At 66.0% G+C, this 21,564-nt stretch overlaps 2 protein-coding genes across 5 annotated transcripts in view; one reads left to right on the forward strand and one right to left on the reverse strand.

The window, feature by feature from the left end:
* The window catches only part of CORO7 (coronin 7), a 38,322-nt gene that overhangs the window by 15,287 nt on the left and 1,471 nt on the right, over positions 1 to 21,564 (forward strand). Inside the window, exons 9-29 of one of the 4 annotated variants that reach the window (XM_053957222.1) lie at positions 186 to 268; positions 15,542 to 15,596; positions 15,780 to 15,837; positions 15,927 to 16,072; positions 16,484 to 16,579; positions 16,655 to 16,786; positions 16,907 to 17,039; positions 17,118 to 17,293; positions 17,368 to 17,476; positions 17,579 to 17,665; positions 17,758 to 17,900; positions 17,972 to 18,076; positions 18,201 to 18,286; positions 18,360 to 18,501; positions 18,597 to 18,686; positions 18,764 to 18,880; positions 18,960 to 19,095; positions 19,202 to 19,293; positions 19,376 to 19,462; positions 20,729 to 20,813; positions 21,221 to 21,360. In XM_053957222.1, coding sequence (XP_053813197.1) covers positions 186 to 268; positions 15,542 to 15,596; positions 15,780 to 15,837; positions 15,927 to 16,072; positions 16,484 to 16,579; positions 16,655 to 16,786; positions 16,907 to 17,039; positions 17,118 to 17,293; positions 17,368 to 17,476; positions 17,579 to 17,665; positions 17,758 to 17,900; positions 17,972 to 18,076; positions 18,201 to 18,286; positions 18,360 to 18,501; positions 18,597 to 18,686; positions 18,764 to 18,880; positions 18,960 to 19,095; positions 19,202 to 19,293; positions 19,376 to 19,462; positions 20,729 to 20,813; positions 21,221 to 21,360 — 2,298 coding nt within the window. Of the gene's footprint in view, positions 1 to 185; positions 269 to 15,541; positions 15,597 to 15,779; positions 15,838 to 15,926; positions 16,073 to 16,483; positions 16,580 to 16,654; positions 16,787 to 16,906; positions 17,040 to 17,117; positions 17,294 to 17,367; positions 17,477 to 17,578; positions 17,666 to 17,757; positions 17,901 to 17,971; positions 18,077 to 18,200; positions 18,287 to 18,359; positions 18,502 to 18,596; positions 18,687 to 18,763; positions 18,881 to 18,959; positions 19,096 to 19,201; positions 19,294 to 19,375; positions 19,463 to 19,543; positions 19,780 to 19,836; positions 20,249 to 20,728; positions 20,814 to 21,220; positions 21,361 to 21,564 lie in introns of those variants that run through there. The other 3 variants (XM_053957220.1, XM_053957219.1, XM_053957221.1) reach the window with 3 other exon arrangements.
* On the reverse strand, positions 6,140 to 13,295 carry VASN (vasorin). Its single transcript, XM_053957223.1, has 2 exons — positions 13,183 to 13,295; positions 6,140 to 8,792 (listed from the first exon to the last, which is right to left on the reverse strand). The coding sequence occupies exons 1-2, from the start codon at positions 13,293 to 13,295 to the stop codon at positions 6,773 to 6,775; spliced, it is 2,133 nt and encodes a 710-aa protein (XP_053813198.1). The 3' UTR covers positions 6,140 to 6,772.

Here is a 21,564-nt window from a genome sequence, read left to right on the forward strand (position 1 = left end):
GGCTGCTGTGCCAAAGCACCCCAAGTGCTTTTTGGGTGGCCTGTCCCCCATGAGAGCAGGAGGTCCCCTTGCCAGGTGCCCTGGCCCTTGCTGGGATGGCGGAAGGTGGCTGGCGAAGGCGGTGGCACCGTGAAGCCATCCAGGCAGCCCCGGTGCCCACTGACGCCGTGTTTGTGTCCCTGCAGATGCGGGAGCGGGAGGTGAAGCTGTGGGACGCGCGGAGGCTCAGCGGAGCGATGTTCACCATGGCACTGGACACCTCACCTGGGTAGGGATGGGGACTCAGCATGGGGTGGGAGGGTGAGCAGTGGAAATGGCATGGTCAGGCATCCATCAGGAGTGTGATGGTGGAGCAGGAGCTGGCAGAGAGCTCTTGGAACCAGCAGCACTCGGCCACAAGGCTGGAGACAAAGCCGGGGACCGTGCAGCTGCATCCTCATCACCATTTGGGAGAGATGAGAGGGCAGAGGCAGTGCTGGCGAGGGCACAGAGGTGTTCTGTAGTGCCGCGGTGGGTGGTGGCGCTGCTGGGAACAGTGTCTGAGGTGGCTGTTGGCCGGGTGGGCTTGTGCACTGGGGCAGCACAAGATGCTGCAGGCGAGTGAATCCCTTTGGTGCTGCTGGAGCACCGGGGCGGCTCAGCCCTGGCCTCCCACTCCTGCCGTGCTTTGTGCCGCGGTGGCTGCCCAGCCGTGGACGGGCCCGCGCTCACCGGGCACCCCCGGGGAAGTGGAAAAGGAGCCGGTGGTGTAAGGGGTCAGCGCCCCCTGTCACGGCACGATGGAGCCGTCTCCATCTGCGGGGCGCTGCCAAGGCTGGGAACCCTCCAGTTGGAGCTGGCCTGGCCTCTCCCACGCTGCCCAGTGAGCTGGCCTGGCGTCACCGTGTGGGCAAGAAAATGGGGGGAGGAGGAGGAGGAGGCTGTGCCTTCATCCCACCAGGGTGATGGGGGTTGGGGGTACCGTACTTGTTGGGATGCACTGGAGGCCACCAGCTCTTCCCAGGGTTGCTGGCAACGCACTCTCTTGCTGGGACCCTCAGCCGAGCTGGCTCCGTGACGGGCCGGGCTGCTGGGGCAGGCTGGGTGATTTGCAGCCAATACAGGGCCTCTGGTGAGGGGCTGAGTGCGCTGTGACAGCCCCGTGGCTGCCCTGCCAGCATCCCCCACAGCGGTGTCAGCTCCAGGCCAGTGCTGGGGGCAGCCAGGACAGACAGGAAGGGAGAGGAGAGGACCTGCCGTGGGCATGGTGGGGTGAGGCTGGTGTGGAGAGGCTGCCTGAGCATCACTCAGCCTCCTGCCAGCTGCCAGGGGAGCAGCTCCCAGCTCTCCTGCTCACCAGCTCTGCCAGTTCAGTGAGCAAAGGCCATGTCCAATGAATGCTCTCAGGGGAGGCTGGGGCTGTTGTAAGGGGACCTTGGGCTCCTTTATTGCTCTTGGCGGAGAATCCAGTGGGAATCACCCCGAATCCTCGCTGGGCCGGGGCGAGCCAGCCGGGTAAGAGGGATGCAGGCGCTGCCGTGCTCGGCCCCCTCAGCACAGGCTGCAGTTATTTTGGCTGCCGGCTTTATCGGCTCAGGAATGCGGCTGGCGGGCGCTGCCTGCGCGTCACGCCGGGGCCCTCCGGCCCGCGGCTGCGTGGCGGGGCCAGCCGAGAGGGGCTGGGGGCGGCGGGGGCGAGTGGAGACCCCCCCCCTTCGTGCTGGGGAGGTGCTGTTTTTAGGCAGCCGCGCCGGGGCCACCGCGCTTCCAGCCCCAAGCGCTCCCGCCTGTAAATCTGGCGGAGATGACAAATGGCGGAGGGGGATTTGGGCTGGCTCCCGGCGGAGGTGCTGAGCGGGGGCCGTGTTTCCCCTCCCGCAGAACCATCCCGAGCACGGCCGCGACACTCCGGAGCCGTGGAGCCGCGGCAAGGGCGCGGGGTGGATGGTCTTGAGGTCACCAGATCACCAGATCTGCTTGGGGCAGACTTAGAACTGGGGGACAGGGACTGAGTCCCCGGGGACGGCCGAGCAGCAGCGGGGCTGGCTGTGGATCTCCGGCGTGGCCGTGGGTGCCCAGTGTGGGGCACGGAGCGGTGTTGGGCAGTGCAGCGGAGCCGGCCGGGCCGTGAGCGGGGCGTGGGGAGCTGCAGCAGCAGCAGGCAGCTCGTTGAAGCTCTTTGAGGAAGCAATCAGTGGGCGGGCAGGAAACTCATACCATTCATTACTGACGCCAGGCCGGCAGGAAGGGGAGTCCGCATCCCCACCGCATCCCCACCGCGCCCGCCGAGCCGGCACCACGCGTCCCCGTGGCACCCCAAAGCAGGGCCATGGCGTGCCCCAAGGTGGGGGACACCTCAGTGTGCTCACCCCAATGCCCGCAGCAACACCAAACCCTTCAGGCTGGTTGTGCCGTCCAGCATCCCGGGAAGAGGGCAGAGAGTGGGAGGCACTGGTCCCATGGACCTCCACATCAGCATGTGCCTTCTGGGGGTTCTCTTTCCCAAATCCTGAGCTGGTGAGATATTTCTGACCACACAAACATCATTTTCAAAGCATGCCAGGGCCATGCTTAAGAGCTGACCCCACCAATGCCCAGACCCTGAGGGAACACGAGGTGGGAGGTGCGGGTGGCCATGGCCCCTCTCTGCATGTTGGTCCTCAGTGTGCCACCCCTGCGTACCTGCTGTTCTTTCAGCTCGGGTTTTGTCCCCGCCTGGCCCCCTTTAATTAGATCAAGGAGCAGCAGGGCAGGAGCCAGGAAGGGGCCTCAATAGGTTATTGTTGCCCTAAATTGTAACCAGCACCAGCGGGGTTGGGTTACCGGCTCCGACTTGGGGTCACCGACCAGACCCCGCCGCCGCACGCCCAGCGGCTGGCGCAGCACTGCCCAGGGACGGGGCTGTCACCACCGTGGTGACAGGAGAACAGCGGCTTCCTTGCATCACGGCTTCTTTCAACGTCCTGAAAATGTCCCTAGGGAGGCTGGGGTGCCACGGCCGGCTCAGAGCTAGGGCTGGATCAGTAGGGATGAGATGCCGGGGTCAGCAGAGGTCCCCATGGCGTGTTCCAACAGTGGGCATGTCCCTGCAGGGCAGGATGGTGGTGGGGCTGAGGGATGGGGACAGCTGGATCCCCACCACCCTTCACGGTACAAAGTCTGACAGAGCCAGGAGGTGCTGGAGCCGGGACCTGTCTGTAGCAGGGAGTTGGCCCAGCAGGATGTTTGTGGAGGGATCTGGGGCTGTTTGGCTCCCTCAGCGCTGGAGCAGGACATGGAGGGGCCCAGGTGAGTCCCTGGGGACACTGCCCAGGGAGGCTCAGTCCCTAACACCCACCCCTACCCCTGCCAAAGTCTGTGGCTGAGCCAGCTCCTGGGGCCAGGCTTGCAGCCCTGGCATCTCCCAGTACCAGGGCACCCAACCCCACCAAGGCACATGTTCCCACTGTCACCCTGCCACCTCTCCCCAGATACCAGCTGGAATGGGACCTGCTCTTGTCCTGCCTGGTACCCTCTGCATTGCTTTCTCCTGGGGCTTAGCAGCCCTTTTGGGTCATGGTAGGTGTTTTGGGGGTCTCTGAAAAAACCCACCTCAGCAGGAAGAATCCTGAGCAGTACAGGTCCATTCCTGTCCTCATCCCCCTGTGGATCCCAGAGATGCCTGGGTTGACATGTGCTTGCCATCGGTGGGAAAGGGGTTTTTCCTACCCCAGCTTGGCTGCCACCCTCAGACATGAGGAAGGAGAGAGGCCACCCCACCCCATCAGGTGTCACCCCAGTGGGACTCATCCCTGTGGGCAGCCACATGAAGGGGTTAAGGCGGGGCAACCACCCAGCCCATGTCGCCTGTCCTGTAATTCCACTGGGTAAAAATAGCCCAGCGCTGGGGCGGGATTGCAGCGCCCAAATCACTCCCAGATGAGCCACAGCCTCGGCCACACGGTGCTCCTGGCCTCCCCAGCTTTGCGGGAAGATGATGAGCTCCAAAGCTCTTCCTGGCAGCACTGGGGTCAGTGTTGGGAGGCACACGCCGGTCCTCCCCCCAGAGATCAGGCATCCAGACCCCTGGCACCGAGCCATGACCCCTTGGGGCTCTGCTCCAGACCTGGGGACCTGGGGGACCCAGGGGACCTGTCTTTGATATCTGTGGGGCCATGCCTGGGACCAGGGGTGATTTTTGGGAGACCAGAGCCCTCCAGCCTTGCCACATCAGGGTGCAGGCAGGATCTGCCCCGGTGAAGCCGGCGGCTCCTCCTGCTCTGGCTTCCCGCCGAGCCCCCATCCTGCCGGTGGCTCTGGCCGGGGCTCTCGCTTACCGGCCCCGCTGAATCGCACAGAGAGAGAGATTTTTTTTGGGTCCATTTCAGGGGATTTTGCAATCCTTGTCGGCGCTGATTCAGCTCACAGGAATTAGCAGCGCCGCACGATGTGCCGCTCTTAGAGCGGCTCTTGGCGCACGACGGGGCTGGCAGTGGCCAGGGGGATTTTGTGCTGGGATTCAGGAAGCCACAGGGGCTGGGCAGTCCCACTTTGGGCACTGCTGCTCTCCCGCAGGGCTGCCCGGGTGCAGACGTGGGTGTGGGTGGGGGCCAAGCCCTGCCCTGGCTGCAGTGTCCCCATCACCTCTGTGCCAAAGCTGAGCCCTGCTGCCCCCCTTGTGCAGCTGGCACCCCGAAAATCTTTGGCTCGGGGTGTCCCAGGGGTGCTGCACCTGCCAAAGCTGAGCCCTAACTTTGCTTCTGCCCTCCTGGCATCTCCAGTGGAGCTCCCTCACTCCGGAGCTGCTGGAAGGCCCTGTAGAGCAATGGGATCAGCTGAGGTGCCAAGGGGTCCCCAGCACACACTTGGCATGGGGGGGTCCCCTGCAAACCTTCAGCTACTTGCAAGTGGGGAAATTGGCTTCGTTAGGGGAAGGGCACATCGTAGAGGCAAAGGAGGGGGGAAGTGAGGGGCCAGGAGGGGCTGGAGGGCTCCTGACGCCGGTGCCGACGCGGGGACACGCCAGGGCTCGGGGGGCTGTGGCGGCGGCCGGCCGGGGGCACCCGGCGCGAGGCCGCAGCTCCACCAGGGACTTTTCTTCTCTCCTCCTCGCGAGGCTGGAAAATATACAAAGCTCGCAGTGAAAATATTTACACAGCAGCAATTTTGGGAGGAATTTGGGATGTTAATTTGAAAAATCTGTGGGGAGAGGACCACAATGGGCCCTTTGAGCGGGCGAGCGTGGCCATCGCAGCGAGCCGCCCGCGCCGGCGAGGGGCCCCTCCTGCCGCTGCGCCGGCCCTAATGGGAGCCAGCCCTGCCGGAAGCCCACCTGGGAGCCAGGGGGCTGCGCCAGACGGCCCCACCGACGCCCCGCGCCCCTAATTGCATCCAGAGCCGCTCCCTGCCCCGGGCGAGCGGCACCGAGGGGCCGGGGGTCAGGGCCGTGTCCTGCGGCGGAGCGGCCGGCCCGGAGCGGCACGGCGGTGACCCTCGGCTTCAGCCCCGCGCTGCGCTCATTCTCTCCAAATCAAACATACCTCGGCGGGCAGGGCCCCAACCTGGAAAATTCCAGCCCGAAAGATAAAGGATTGGAAAACGATTAAAACCAGAGGGTTGGAGCAGAAACCACTTGGCAGCGGGAACCTGCCGAGCGTCGGCTCCCAGCCCACCCCGCCGGGGCCAGCGCACAAAACCGGCTGTTCCTGGGGCCGGGCAGCGGGGGGGTCTGGCTGCGGCCCCCGGCCTGGGGGGCCACGCAGGCTGACACTTGTCACGGGCGATTTGGGGGTCCCGGTGCCGCCGCGGGTGACGTCAGGAGGTTGGGCTGGGCTGTTTGTCCCGCAGCTGGCCCCGCAGCCATCTGGCAGGCGGGGAGGGATGAAGTAAGGCTGGATGATGCGCAGGGCAGGGGCTGATTTGAACCCCGTGGCCTCTGCTTTGGGAACACCTCCCCAGCGCCCGAGGTGGGGGGCAGCGCCCTAGGGGTAAAAACGCCCAGAGTCGGGAAAACTCCCCCCTCCCTTGGCCTGACTCACCCCGGCGCTCGCCAACAACAACGGGAGGACACGGCTGACCTTCCCGCTCCTCTGCGGGGGACACGCGGCGCTGCCCACACCCCTGCCTGCGATGGGCAGTGCCTGCCGAGGTGCTCAGGGCTGCACAGAACTTTTTGTGTTGTTATTTTAATTACTTTGGGTTTTTTTTTTTTTTTTTTTTTTTACAAAAAGACACCCTTCTGATCTGCCTTACAAAAGAGATGTACACAAACCTGTACTAAAAAAAGTTTTCCCAGAAGAAATGGGAAATAACGACGTATAAATATTCTCTCTGAGTTCTTAAAGCTTCAATTCCCGGTTTGCCTGCTCGGCACTTCCTTTGGCCCGGGGGGTCCCGAGGGTCCCAGCACCTCGGCCGGGCTGTATTGCTCACATCAGCTTCCAGGGAGTCGAGTCATGGGCCAGGCTCTGCTGAAGGACCCTTGTTACCAGCACGTGGGCGTCCCTCAGCCCAGTCACAGCAGCTTTGTCTTTAGCAGGAGCTAAAAAAAGCCCACAACCCCCAAATTAACCCCCCTTCTCTTCCGCTACCCACATTCTAGGTAGAGTCACAGAAATCAAGGCACTGAGCAGTAAAACTCGTGTCTCCTCCCGAAGCACGGCAGCCTCTCGGAAATTGCACGTTGTGGGATGGGGGGGGTTACTGCCTCAGTTCAGTCAGCTCCTTGGCAATCCGTATCCCAGAGGGACATGGCCAGGTGCTGCCACTGCAGCTCAGCCCTCCTGTGTCCAAGGCTCTGGAAGCCCTGTGGGTTTCAGAAGTAGGAGGGTTTGAGCCCTGGGGTGTTGTTGTTGCTGGGGTAGTGAGACTGCATGAGCGGCACCTCGCACTCAGAGCTGCCAGAAAGCATCGCTGCCTCTGGCACCTTGCAGCCATGGCTGCTCAAATCCCCGTTTTCCAGGCAGGCTTTCACCCCTTCCAGCTCCAGTGGGCCGGTGTCCGCCCCAGCACCGGCGTGTGCCTTGGCGCGGCGGTGCCGGCAGTAGTACATGGCGGCGGTGACCACCACCAGCAGCAGCAGCATGGCAGCCAGCGCAGGGACGAGGATCAGGGCGAGGTTGGGGTCCTGGCTCTGGGTGACAGGGGAGTGCTGCTGCAGGCTGAGGGGCAGGGTGTGTGCCTCGGCGCAGTGCTCCTCCTTGGGGACCTCCCCCAGCGCCCCGATGCAGATGCGGTAGGTGCAGTTGGGTTTCAGCGCCCGCACCGTGTACTCGGAGAGCGAGGCCGGCAAGCGCAGCATCACCGGCCGCTTGTCCGGCCCCGACAGGTTCCGGTAGCTCAGGCGGATGCCCTTCAGCTGCGCCTTGGACTGGATGTAGTTGTGCAGGTCCACTTTGAGGGAGGTGCTGCCCACCTGGGCGATGCTGACCCGCTGTGCAGGTGGCAGGGCTGGTGTGCCCGGGGCTGCCGTCGTTCCCCTCGCCTCCACCTCACAGTACATGCCAGTGAAGCCCGCGGGGCACAGGCACTCCAGGAGGTTCTGGGCGCCCAGGTGGCAGGTGCCACCGTTCAGACACGTGCGGGGGGGACAGATGGGCGCTGGGGGGCTGGTGGGGGCCAGGGTGCCGCTGAAGGGCACCAAGGTGGAGCTGCCCTGGGGCTCTCTGGGCCTCAGGGTGGGGGCAGCGGTGCTGGGGGGTGGCGGCGGGTGGTGGGTGCTGGGCAGCGGCGCAGGCGGTGGCAGCGTGGTTGTGCGGGGCGTGGTGGGCGTGGGGGTGGTGGTGGGGCAGCCAAAGTCAGTGTATTGCAGGTGGTGGAGGAGCTTGCCAGAGTTTTTTGGGGGGAAGTGGCAGCGCGTCTCCTCAGGGCGCCGCAGGACCACACCACTGGTGTTGACCCACTGCACCAGCCAGCTCATCTGGCAGATACAGTTGAAGGGGTTGCCGGCAGCCGTCACGGCCCGCAGCCTGGGGAAGAAGCCGGAGAAATCCCGAGGGATGGTGTTGATGTTGAGGTTGCTGATGTCCAGCTCCTGGAGGTTGTGGAGGCTCTGGAAGTCCTCAGCTGGCAGCTGGGAGATGCGGGCGTTGCCGGCCAGGCTGAGCCTGGTGAGGCTGCCCAGCCGCCGCAGCACCGCCGGGACGCGCTCCAGCAGGTTGTCAGAGATGTCCAGCTCGTGGAGGTTGTTTTGGACCTGGAAGAGCTCCTCGTTTAAGCTCGTCAGGCCCAGCCCTGCGATCTTCAGGGACTCAATGCTGACAGCATGGAAAGCCCCTGGTGCAATGGCAGGGATCTTGTTCCAGCTGATGTCCAGCAGCAGGAGGTTGGGCAGGTCGAGGGGGGGCACAGCCCTGAGCTGGTTGTTCTGCAGCTTTAGCTCCAGCAGATTCTCCAGCGTGTCAAAGGCAGCAGCGTGGATGTGCTGGATGCTGTTCCTCTGCAGGTAGAGCCGTTCCAGCAGCCGCAGCCCATGGAAGGTCTCATTGGTGATCTCCTGCAGCTGGTTGGAGGACAAGTCCAAGTTGACAAGCTCCGTCAGGGGCTGGAAGATGTTTCTCTGGATGCTGGTGATCTTGTTTTGTGAGAGGTCCAGGAGCTGGAGGGCAGGCAGCCCTGCAAAGCTGTCCTCAGTGAGCGTTGTGATGCCGTTCTCAAAGACGTAGAGGGAGAGGGTGCTGGGGGGCAGCCCCTGGGGCACTGTCTGGCCCCGCCTGGCTGCACACAGGATGGTCCTGGGGTCATGGCACTGGCAGCCTGCAGGACATGCCCTGGCCAGCTCCCCACCGGCCAAGAGGAGCAGTGTGCAAAGGATCAGCTGGTTCATGGTGTCAGCTCTGCGGAGAGACAAGCGCAGTCAGGGTTAGGGGATGGGCTCTGCTGGGGGGTACCCAGAGCTAGCAGGGCTGTGGGGCATCTCTGAACCCCACGCTGCCTCCAGGGCTGCCCACCCCAGCTCCATGCTCTCCCCTCCCCAGACCCCCAGGATTTGGGGATGTGGTACCTTTGCACACCCCGGACTCTACCATGAGACACCTCCCACTGGTATTGGGGCTGTCTTCGGTGAAGCACCAAGACCTTTTCCAGTACTCACAAGGGCCCCAACCTCCCCAGCTGCTCAGCAGGGTGCAAATCAAACACAGGGGATGCGAATCAGAGCACCGGGAAGGGGTGGGAGCCTGGCCGGCCTCCCCTGAGTAGAGCTCAGCTTAACCCTTTGCTTGTGCTGCCTTCGCAGCAGCTGCACCCTCCGGGGCTGTTCCTGCCCAGATCACCGGCAACAGCAGCCCCTCTTGGGGACAAGGGCACAGAGTGTGGGGCTGGAGGAGCCATTTGTGTCCCCACAGAGTCCAGGGGCTCATATTCACCCCCACTCAGCCCCTGTCCTCACAGATCACCTTGCTGTTCCCCACACTCAGCACTGCGGGCTGTGCCCCTGTCCCTTGAGGACTGGGTAGCAGGGATGGAGGGAGGAGGCTCTGGGGTGACCAAGGCTGTAACCACCCCAACCCCAGCTCCCCATGGAGGCCCTGGCAGACGTCACAGCTGCTGTCTGTGTCCCAAAGGGCTCCTCTCTTAGCCCCATCTTTCAGCCCCTTTAATGACACTAGGCTGGGCCAGAGACTCACAATCTCCCGCCACTCCATCTCAGGGTCAGGGGGAGGTGGCAAAGTGGGATCCCTGGGCAAGAAAGGGGCGAACCCTTCCCCAGCCCCATCTGTTGCCACCTCCTCCCTGCTCAGAGCTGTCGGAACTCCAGGCAAACGCCCCCCCTGTGGCTCACAAGGGGCCCCCGCTGTGTGTGGGGGGCTGCAGGTCACACAGCAGCACGTGCCGCCTGCCCCGGCCCCATCAGCAGTGCAGGGACAACACATCCTGCACCAGGACGGTCTGGACCCGTGCTGTGTCCTCTTGTCCCCCTCCTGAGGTGCTGGACAGGGTTAACACTGCGGCCAGCTCTGTCCTTGCCTCTTCCCGAGCGGCCCCCCCCAGGGTGGGGTGAGCCCACGGCTGGGCAGGGTCACCACAACTGCCTGAGTCACTTGGCCTGGCCGGCCCTGCCCTGACATGACCTGTGCCGTCAGCCCCTGACACTGGGGAGGAGCTGTGCCACATCCAAGAGGTCACTGTCACCCAGGGGTCACCATCACTGCAGCCCCTCCCCAGCAAGCCCAGCTCAGCCCCCAGCCCCCTCACCAGTGTCGGGTGCCCCTGCACCCCACATCACAGTCAGGCTGCCAGCAGAGTTAAAAACACAACATGGAGACCCTGTGAAGTGCTGTTTGGGGCTGGGGGCAGACCCAGCACCCCTCGAGGTGGCTCCAGCATCCAGAGCGTGCTGGCTGGTGGGAGAGCCCTGGGTGCAGGGTGCCAGCGGTGCCACGGCAGTGCCAGCCCGCCCGGGTGGGCAGCGCCGGAGCGGGGCCAGGCCTGCGGGATGCTGGCGAGGCCGAGGCTGGTTTTGCAATGCCAGGGTCGGGTTTCGCTGACGTGTCCCGTGCTGCAACCAGCTGCTGACTCCAAGACTCTCTCGTCCCTTTAATTACGCTGGCATTTCCTCCCCGTCTGCCAGGCTCCCCGCTCCGGGCAGGTTCGGCCAGCCCGGCCACGGCCGCGCATCCGCGCCTGGCCACGAGCGCCGGGCAGGCTGGCACGGCCCCGCAGCCTCCGCCACCGCCCCTCGGCATCGCCCGCTCCGCCGGCACACGCCAACATCCCGCCCGCGCCCCGCCTCCCCGGCACGATGCTGCTTCAAGGCAGAGAGGAGTTACCCCAGCCCAGGACACCCCCAGAAACGGGGGGCAGGGGAACCGCTTCCCCAGGTCCTGGCAGGGTCCCCAAGGGCGGAGAGGGGGCCCCGTTCCTGCTGGAGGTGTTGGGGCCGCCCTGCCAGCAGCCTGCTGCTGCCTTGGCTGGACTCCCCCACGCCTGCACCGCAGATATTTGCCGAATTATTCATATTTTCCGGCTGCGGGGAGAATCTGGGCTCAGATTCCCCCAGTCCCGGCTCAGCCTTTCCCTGCCAGCCTGCTGGGGTGGGAGTGCCGTGTCACCCCCTTCCCCGCCTGCAGCCCCCCGGGCTGGGCCACCCCGCTGCCTGCCCAGGGCTGGCACTCGGCAGGGGGATGCCCTGCTTTGCCTCCTGTTTTTAAGGACGAGGCCGATGGCGTCCCGGCACTTCAGGGTGACACCTGTGCAGGCTGGAGGAGCTGCAGAGTCCCGGCCTTTCCCCTCTGCTTGGGGACCTCAGGGAAGCAGGCACAGCCGGGATGTTCCTTCCCGCACCGGCAAGTGCAGACAAAACAAAGCCAGCGTTGTTGCTGGCCCGTGGGCTGCCACTTTGGCCGGTGGCACCAGAGCAGGAAGGACGGGGGCCCTGCAGTGTGCGGTGACAGGGAGGGACACAGAGCCTCTGCCAGGCGGGATGCAGATGCTGCTCCCCTGCCTTACACCCCTCAAAACAAGCCGATGTCAGCACGTGCCCCCTCCCCCGAGCCAGCCGGGGGGATGTGCAGGATTAAGCCCTTAATCCTCCTCCCCTTCAACCCACCCTGCGCCGCCGCAGCTCCTACCTCCTCCCGGCTCCCCTCCCTATTTAATTAAAGTTTCCGCAGCAGCCCCGCAGGAATGCAGGCCTGGTTATTGCATTCCCCGGAGCACTCGCCAGCCCCTCCATCCCGCTCCTGCCCCTTTGACCCGGCCGCGCTCCCCATCTCAGGTGCCGGCAAGGAGAAAAACCAGCAGAGCCGCTCTGCCGGCAGCCAAACCGCCTCGGGAGGAGCCGGAACGCCGGCGGAGGGTGGGAGGAGGCCGGCGATGGTGCCACGCGTGGCCCGGGCGGCACGGGCAGATTCCTCCGGAGTGACTGGGGCGGCCGCGGCTGTCCCCGAGCGCTTCCTCGTGCCGCGTCCCGCCGGCAGAGCCAGCCGGGCAGGCAGCGCTTGCGTCAGGGCCACCCGGCCGGCCTCGGCGTGGCGCGGGGGAAAACAGTCATTAGTGTCATCCCTGATGGCGGCACTGCCCAGCGCCGTGTGGGCAGAGGCACAGCTGGGTCAGGGCAGTCCGGCTGCCCCAGCCCCAGCAGGACAAGACCTGTGGGCGTGGGGCACGCTGGCAAGGGTAGGTGTATGGGGGGACAGAACTGGGGGGATTTGGCTGGGAAGAGTCTCAGAACTGGAGCATCTCTGCTGGCATGTGTTGGCTCCTGTGGCAGTTGCCAGCCTGGGAGGGAGCCAGGCGTGGAAAGGGACATTTACCCCATAGTGGCCCAAAGTCACACCCAAAGAGGGTGACAGGCACCAGCACCCTTAGAACTCACGCCAGGTGACGATGAAGTGCGTTGGCGGCAGAAGAAGCAGTGGGGTATCCCTGCCTCCCAGTGCCAGGCTGGCCGGTGGCCCTGCTGGCACCCATCCCTCTGTGCCAGCCAGAGGAAAACCCTTGTCGCCACCGCGGGGGGACCTGCTTGGCCCCAGAGCAGGTCAGTGACCCCAGACAGCAGCCCCTGAGAACAAGCAGAACAAGGGCAGCCAAACCCCACCCCAGCCAAGCCCTCCACTGAGGGGGGTGGTGGTGGACACTGCTGCCAGCAGCTCCCACCTCTGCCTGACCCCAGCCATCACATCTGCCAGGACAGAGCAAGCATGGGACGGGCCCAAGACCATGCTGGTACCGTAAGGGTCTGGAGCCCTTCTGCTGGCAGAGCACTTCACCGCCACCCGGCTATGCCAGATGGAGCCGTGCTCCATGTCAGCCCCAAATACATCCCTGCCCTTGCCCGTGATGGATGCAGCACCAGACCAGGATCCCAGGGCCAGACCCCAGTGCATCCCATGGTAAAACAAGGATGCGGCAGGGACAGGGAAGCAAAAGCCTTCTATGAAGCCTTGTCCCAGCCCACTGCAGTGCCACCGCCCCAGCCCAGCCAAGGCCCTATCATCAGCCGAGGCAGGGGCCAGCCGGGTGCCCCTGGCTCAGCTGAGGCCCCGCAGGGAGCAGGACATACCGACCCTTAGCCGAGGCCCCGGTGACACTCTGTCACTCTGGGTGCCCAGGCCACACCGGGTGTCCCACCGCCCGGCCCGGGCCCACTAGGGTCCCCCGGGCCCCATCACCCCATGAGCCCGCGGATGCCCGGCAAAGCCTCCTCCCGCCCGTGGGCTGCCTCCCCACAGAGCCCCGGTGGCCATGCCGAGTACCAGGCGGTGTGGCGGCCGCGGGACTCACCGTGGCGGGCGGTGCGGGGCCGTGCGGGGCGGTCGGTCAGTCCATGGCGGCAGCGCAGCGGCAGCCGGGCGAGCGCTCCCCTCTCTGGCGGCGCCGGGCGCGGGGGGCGGCATTTAAAGCGCGGGGGCGGGGCCTGCCCTCCCGCCGGGCGCCCATTGGCTGAGAGCACGGAGGGGGTGGGGCGGGGCACGGCCGCCACGGAGGCTCCGCCCCCGCTCACCTGGGGCCCGACGGGGGCGGCACCGCGGGGACCCCCGGGAGCCCCCGAGCCGCGGGGACCGCGGGGACATCCAGGACCTCTGGGACCCTGGAGTCACAGGGACCCCCGGGACACCCAGGACCTCTGGGACTCTGGAGTCACAGGGACCCCCGGGACACCCAGGACCTCTGGGGCCCTGGAGTCACAGGGACCCCCGGGACACCCAGGACCTCTGGGACCCTGGAGTCACAGGGACCCCCGGGACACCCAGGACCTCTGGGACCCTGGAGTCACAGGGACCCCCGGGACACCCAGGACCTCTGGGACCCTGGAGTCACAGGGACCCCCGGGACACCCAGGACCTCTGGGACCTCAGAGTCACAGGGACCCCCGGGACACCCAGGACCCCCGGGACACCCAGGACCTCTGGGACCCTGGAGTCACAGGGACCCCCGGGACACCCAGGACCTCTGGGACCCTGGAGTCACAGGGACCCCCGGGACACCCAGGACATCTGGGACCTCAGAGTCACAGGGACCATCAGGGCACCCAGGACCTCTGAGTCACAGCAGCCCCCAGCACCTCCAGGACCTCTGGGACCTGGGAGTCACAAGGATTCCAGAGGCCTCCACAGGGACCTCCAGACTCCGTGACCCCAGGACCTACCAGAGTCACAGGGACCTTGAGACTTCAGGAGCCTCCAGAGTCACAAGGACCTCTAGGACCCCTTGGGAGCTCCATGTGACCCCAGGGCTCCCCAGAGTCACAAGGATCCCCAGGACCCACAGGACCTTTGGAAGCTCCCAGACCTTCCAAACCCTCCAGAGCCCCCCAGGACCTTCAGCAACCCTGAAGCCGGGATCCCTGGGACCCCAGCACCCCTGGTGTGTGTACACACAGGTATAGGGCTAAATCCAGGTATAAGTATCTCCCTTGTATCCCCAGCACCCATGGGACCCCTGGCAACCCTGGTAACAAAAAAAGGCTGGGCTGGGTGTCCTTGGCACCCCCAGGGACTCCCATATCCAGTGTGCCCAGGGCAACCAGGGACTCTGGCACCAATGAGCCCCAGTGCCCTGGGGTCCCAGTCCCCCCATGCCTCTGGCGTCCACAGGGCTTCTGCCACCGTGTACCAGGGGACAGGGGGAAAGTGGGTGGCCCTCGCATGCCCCTGTGACAGTAGAGCAATGCTCCCTGTTTGGCATGGTGACGATGGCATGGGTTGGGCTGGGACAACCAGGCACTCAGGGTGCCCTTGTCCCAGACCTGCACCACCGTGGTGCTGGCAGTGCTGGTGACTGTGGTGACAGCAGGGCAGGGGACCCCGGTGCCTGTCCCAGGCATCCTGGCAGTGTTTGCCGAGGTTGTGCCAACAGTCCTGGGGCAGGATCATGCCATACCACCCGCAGATATCCTTCATGGCATGGGATGGCACGGAGCACTCCCTCCCCTTGGCACAGCCACAGGAACGTCAACCGAAAGTAATAGATTGTCCCTTTGGTCTCTGCCTGCGGCGCTCCCTCCTCCACCCCTGCCGAGGGAAGGCACAGAGTCTCTCTGTGCCCCTCTCACCACTGTCCCCTCAGGCCACCGAGTATTCCCTGTGGTCCCCTCCTGTCCCCCTGCGCGGTGTGGGACAGGGTGCAGGACAGGGAGCAGGGACACGCTCCAGCTGGCACAGCCGGGCCGCAGGGCACTCCCGGGGCTGGCTGGCTCCACAGGTGCCGGGGGAGGCGGGCGGTGAGCCGGGTGTGCCACGCGCCCTCCCCGAACTGGCCAAGCCGGCCCGGCCGGCCTCGGGGCAACCCTGCGGGTGCCGGAGGCTTCCCCAGGTGAGGCCATGGCCGGGCACAGGGAGCAGGGCAGGGAGCGGGATGCCCCACGGCTGGGCACTGTGCAGCCGGGGCTGGAAGCAGGTGGCAGTGACATCCTGCTGTCAGCCTGTCAGCCCGGGCTGGGACAGTGAGGGTTGTCACCTGGGGACCAGCCCAGCACCCTGCACCCCTGGGCACGGCGCTGCCCTCCCATCGCAGCATGGCCTTATCCTGCCCCACGCTGCCCCAGGACGGAGTTTGGGGTGTGCACCAGCATCCAGCCCCATATCCATGGGGGTGCTGTGCCCATGGGGGCCCCTGGCTCAGCACCCCCCTTCCCTTGCAGGGTGACCATCCCGCTGTACGACGCCGACACGGGACTGCTGGTGCTGGCAGGGAAGGTGAGGTCCCATGGCTGGGGGGTGTAGGGAGGCACTGGGGGGACAGGAGGATGCAGGGGGGTATCGTGAGGTGCAGCTTGGTACGTGTGGGTGCACCAGTGGAGTACAGGAGGTTGCATGTGGGTGCAGTGGGGTGCTTCCTACAGCCCTGCTCATTCCCTGTCCCTACCATCTCTCTTCCAGGGAGAAAACCTCCTCTACTGCTTTGAGGTGGCCCCCACACAGCCAGCACTCACCCAGGGTAAGCAGGTCCCATCCCACCCATATCTCCCCCGGGGGGCTCACCACTGCCCGGCCACCCACCCCACGGCCACCCTGCCTGTCCCGCAGTGACCCAGTGCCGGACAGAGGGCAGCACGCGGGGCCTGGCGGCCGTGCCACGCCTGGCCCTGGATGTCATGGCCTGCGAGGTGCTCCGTGTCCTGCAGCTCACTGACACCGCCCTCGTCCCTGTCAGCTACCTGGTGCCACGCAAGGTAAGGGGGCCCTGTGGGTGTAGATGCCTGGTGTCATCTCATGGGTGACACCTCACCAGCACTGGGTGACAAAAAGGACCTGGCTGCAGTCCCCAGCCTGGGGAGAGCAGGAGTGGAGGTCAAACCTGGATGCTGGAGGTGGGTTGCAGAGTCTGGGTGCTGGATTTGGGGAGCCGGGTGCTGCATGCAGGATTGGGGTGCTGGAGAGTGGATGCTGACAGCTGGGTGCCACCTGCTGGGTGCTGTTGTGCAATGGGTGCTGGGCACTTCAAGCAGCAGAAGTTTGGGTGCTGGGTAGTGGGGTCTGGGTGCTGGAAGTGTCTAGGGGTGCCCAGGGGTGCCCCAGTTGCAGCAGGACAGAGGCTGTGGGATTTTGAGAACATCTATCTCACCCCATTCCCTCTCCCCCAGTCTGTCCAGGAGTTCCACGAGGATCTGTTCCCTGACTGCACAGGGATGCTGCCAGCCACCGACGCCCAAGGCTGGTGGGCAGGGGACAGCCAGCAGGTCAGTGTCATCCGGGGGGGTGTCCTTCCTGGTGGCATTGCCGCGGCGCCATGCTCACCGTTGTGCTCGCTGCAGGTGGGGAGGGTCAGCCTGCACCCTGCACGGAGACCCACAGAGACCTTCACATCCCCCATCATTGCTGGCACCGGCCCCACCAACGCCGGCCACACAGACACCGACACTGGCCACACCGACGCAGACCAGAGCGTGAGTATGGGGCGCTGGAAAATTGCACTGAATGCTGAAGGGGTGGGGTCCCTGCTGCCCTCATCCCATAAGACAAGGCTAGGGTGCCAGCACCCCCTGCCTGGGCTTTCTCTCCCGTAGGAAGCCAGTGGCTACTCCTCACCGTCCTCACTGGCCTCACCAGGCAGCACGGCCACCTCGCTCTCAGCCAGCACCGGCCCCTCCAGTGGCTTTGCCAGCAGCCCCAGCCAGAAGTCCCTGCAGAGCATTTTGGGTGAGCAGGCAGTGGGGCGGGCTCGGGGTGCCCCACTGGGGGGACTCAGGGCGCTCACCCAGCCCTCGCCCGCTGCAGGGCCCAGCTCCCGCTTCCGGCACGCGCAGGGCCGGGTGCTGCACCGGGACCAGCACCTCACCAACCTGCGCGGGCTCAGCCTCACCACGCCGGGCGAGTGCGACGGCTTCTGCGCCAACCAGCAGCGTGTCGCCCTGCCCCTGCTCTCTGCCGGCGGCCAGATCGCCGTCCTCGAGGTAGCCCGGGGAGGTGCGGAGGCCGGCACGGCGCCGTGCGTGCCGTGCCGGTGACCCCCGGCTCTCGCCCGCAGCTCTCCAAGCCCGGCCGTCTCCCCGACGCGGCCGTGCCCACCATCCAGAATGGCGCAGCGGTGGCCGACCTCACCTGGGACCCCTTCGACCCGCGGCGCCTCGCTGTCGGTACGTGCGTGCCAGCCCTGCCAGGGCGTGCCCGGAGAGTCCCCCAGCTCCAGGCATTCCGGCTCACCCCATTAACCACTGCCCGTCCCTTCTGGTGCGCAGCGGGCGAGGACGCCAGGATCCGGCTGTGGCGGATCCCTGAGGGAGGGCTGCAGGAGACCCTGCAGGAGCCTGAAGCTATTCTCCGAGGTGAGGGGCCTATTGAGCACCCCACAATGGGGACAAACCAGCCTGGTGACACCCACAGCTGGGGACAACCACGCACTACTGAACCTCACCAGGTCACACGGAAAAGATTTACTCCATCCGCTTCCACCCCGTGGCATCCGATCTCCTGGTCTCCTCCTCCTACGACATGACCGTGCGGATCTGGGAGCTGAGCGCCGGGCGGGAAGTCTTGTGCCTGCAGGGACACACGGATCAGGTATGAGATGACAAACCCAGGGACACCTGAGAGGCAACTCTGGGACATTTGCACAACATCTGTCTCTCCAGATTTTCAGCATGGCTTGGAGCCCGGATGGGAAGAAGCTGGCAACGGTGAGCAAAGACGGACGGATACGGCTCTACGAGCCACGGTGCAGCTCTCAGCCTCAACAGGTACAATCCCAGCACTGGGGACGGGCTGGAGAGCTGGGGGTGTGGGCAGGAAACCCTCCCTGTGGGCACACGACTGCACCCCCAGCTCTCTCGGAGCAGGCAGGGTTACCTTCACCCCATGCAGGAGGGCCCAGGGCCTGAGGGGGGACGCGGAGCGCGCCTGGTTTGGGTTTGTGGTGGTGACTACCTCCTGGTGTCCGGCTTTGACAGGTAAGGAGGGGGACACATACCAGGGCAGGGGTCCCTGAGGACACTGCTTGCTCTCACTGTCACCTCCCCACAGCCGCAGCGAGAGGAGGATCCTCCTGTACCGGGCACAGGCCCTGCCTGAAGGACCCTTGTCTGTCCTTGGTCTGGATGTGGCCCCTTCCACCCTCCTGCCCTTTTACGATGAGGATACCAGCATCGTCTTCCTCACCGGCAAGGTGAGGGCTTGCACTCCAAAAAACTGTGGGGCTCCCTGCCTGCAGCACCCCACTGTGGAGGGACCCTCCATGTCCCCATCTCGCTCCATCCCCAGGGTGACACCAGAGTCTTCCTCTATGAAGTGACCCCCGAGCCCCCCTATTTCCTCGAGTGCAACAGCTTCGCCTCCAATGAACCCCACAAGGTAAAGGGGGGATATGCTGCCTGTCCCTGACCCCCTACCTGTGCTGCCAGGCCCCACTCACACCCCCGCCCCACCAGGGCTTCGTCTTCCTGCCCAAAACGGCGTGCGAGGTGCGGGAGGTGGAGTTTGCCCGGGCGCTGCGCCTGGGGCAGAGCACCCTGGAGCCCGTGGCTTTCCACGTGCCACGCGTCAAGGTAGGTGGCGAGGGGCTGGCCGTGTTTGGGGATGGGGACAGGAGGCAGGGCGCCCCCTGAGCGCCCCTCGGCCCCGCAGAAGGAGTATTTCCAGGACGATGTCTACCCGCCGACCCGCGTGTGGTGGGAGCCGGCCCTGGGTGCCGGTGCCTGGCTGGACGGGCAGGACGGGCAGCAGCGCCGCGCCAGCCTGCGCCCCGCAGACATGGTGCCAGGTGGGTGCAGGGGCTGGGCGAGGACCCCCGGCCCTCAGGGGTGGCTGGGGGGGCTTCAGTCGGTGGGGCAGAGCCCTCCCGCCCCATGGTGACACCACTCTCACAGTGAGTGAGGCCCCCAAAGAGGCTCCCGCTCGGAAGTTCGTCCCTGCGTCCGTGTACCTGGAGGAGAAGACCGACGAGCAGAAGAAGGAGGAGGTGGGTTCTGGGGTGAGCAGCCTGCGCCAGGGCCGGGGGTGATGCCCCGCGCCCCACGGCTCTGCCCGGCCTCTCCCCACAGCTCCTCAGCGCCATGGTGGCCCGGCTGGGCAACAGGGACGACCCGCTGCCCCAGGACTCCTTCGAGGGCGTCGACGAGGACGAGTGGGTGAGTGCGGGACGGGGACACACGACCCCCGGCCGGGTCGCACCCGGCGCCGCCGCGCCCCTCACCCCCGGCCTCCCGCAGGACTAGGCTGGACCCGCACCCCCAGAGCAGCCGGGACCCCCGCACCCGCCGGGCCCGGCGGGGCGACCAGGAGGAGGAGGAGGAGGAGGAGGAGGAAGAGATGGAGAAGGCGCAGGGCCCGCCGCGGGCAGGACCCGCTATTAAAGCCGCTGCACCAGCACCGTGTCCTGCCGTGATCCTGGGACACCGCGGGGGACACGGGGACCGGGAATGGGGGAGACACAGGGAACAAGGGGGCATGTGGAACGGGGGCGACACAGGGACAGGCTCCGGGGGGATACGGGCATCGGGGTGACACGGGGATCGACAGTGGAGGGACACGGTAACCGAGCGGGACATGAGGACCGGCCCCGGGTGGACATGGAGACCCGACACCGGGGGACACGGAAATCGGGGATAACACAGGGATCGAGGCAGGGGGAAACACGGGCACTGGGGGGAACACGGGGACCGGAGGGACACCGGGACCGGCACCGGGATATCACAGGTTCCGGGGATGGGGGCACAGGGACCGGGGGCACACGGACAGCGGGGCCGGGGAAGTCGCGCCCCACCCGCGGGCGGGCCTCCCGCGCGGGGAGACCGCCAGAGGGCGCTGTGGCTGCAGAGGGGACGCTCCGCCCGCGCCGCCGCCGTCTCGGTGTCCGCCGTGACCCTCAGCCCCGGCCACGTGACCGCCGGGGCGGAAGCGGCGGCGGGGACATGGTGAGAGGGGACGGGGGGGACATCGGGACGGGGCCCGGGCAGGGGCAGCGGGCTCGGGAATGTGCGAAGCAGCGGGTTCCGGGAGGGACAGGGCCGGTGGAGAGGGGACAGGGTCAGGGGAAGGGGTCACAGGACCAGGGAAGGGGGAAGAAGTCATGGGGAGGGGGGACAGGGCCAGTGAAAGTGGAGCAGGGACAGAGGAGGGGATCACAGGACCAGCGGAGAGGGGACAAGGCATGGGGACGGGGGACAGGGGAGAGTGGAAAGGGCCTGGGGAGGGGACAGGGTCTGGGAAAGGTATCACAGGGCCTGGGTGCGGGGACAGGGACAGAGAAGGGGGCACGGGGCCAGGTACGGCCATGACAGCAGTCAGGTGCGGTCAGAGCAGACCCCCAGGGGATGGGGAGAGGTGACAGAGCCCATGGGGAGGTGACAGGGCGAAGGAGCCGTGGTGGCTGTGACAGCAGGGTGTCCCCGCAGGCCAAGTACCTGGCACAGATCATTCTGGTGGGGGCCCAGGTGGTGGGACGGGCCTTCATGCGGGCGCTGCGCCAGGAGTTTGCAGGTAGGAGCTGGGATGCTGCTCCATGAGCTCCGTGTGCCCACGCTGCCCTGCTGGGCGCTGCTCCACGTCCCCACCCTTCCCTGGGCACCCCAGCGCTCCCCATCCCGGGCTGTGCCTGCAGGGGACACTGCCAGGTTGTCACCGGGCTCCATCCTGGCCCTGGCCCCGCTGCCAGGCTCCCAGGGATCCCGGCACCCCAAAGGGCAGAGTGGGATAATCCCTGGGATGTGGCAGCCCCAGCCTGGTCCCTGCCACCTCCCTGGCGCTGGGACAGCGTCCGGATGGCCCCGGGGTGGCTGGATGGGGACAGAGGGGGACACCGGGGTCCGAGCACCTGGAAGTGCGCAGGCTTTGCTGCCTGAGGGCCGGGGTGGCCCTCAGGGGGACTCAGGCCCTGGTGTCCCCAGCGAGCCAGGCCGCAGCCGATGCACGGGGACGCGCCGAGAGGCCCCAGTCCGCTGCTGCCTCCAGGATCATCGGCATCAGCCTCCAGGAAGCTCAGCAGATCCTCAACGTGTCCAGCCTCAACCCTGAGGAGATCCAGAAGGTAGAGGCTTCCTTGGAGCCAGGGAGGGATGGTGCTGGCAGGGCCTGGCCTCTCCAAGGGTGCTGCTATGCACGGGGGTGGCAGCTGGTCCCCCGCGCTGTCTTGGGCTCAGTTATCACAGTTTGAGGATTCCCTGCCCCAGCTGGAGCAGCCCTCCAGACTTGGCCTCTGCATCTGCCCAGCACGGCTGCTCAGGGAAGGGAC

This window comes from Vidua chalybeata, chromosome 16 (genome assembly GCF_026979565.1).
Source record: "Vidua chalybeata isolate OUT-0048 chromosome 16, bVidCha1 merged haplotype, whole genome shotgun sequence".
NCBI classification, from domain to species: Eukaryota; Metazoa; Chordata; class Aves; order Passeriformes; family Viduidae; genus Vidua; species Vidua chalybeata.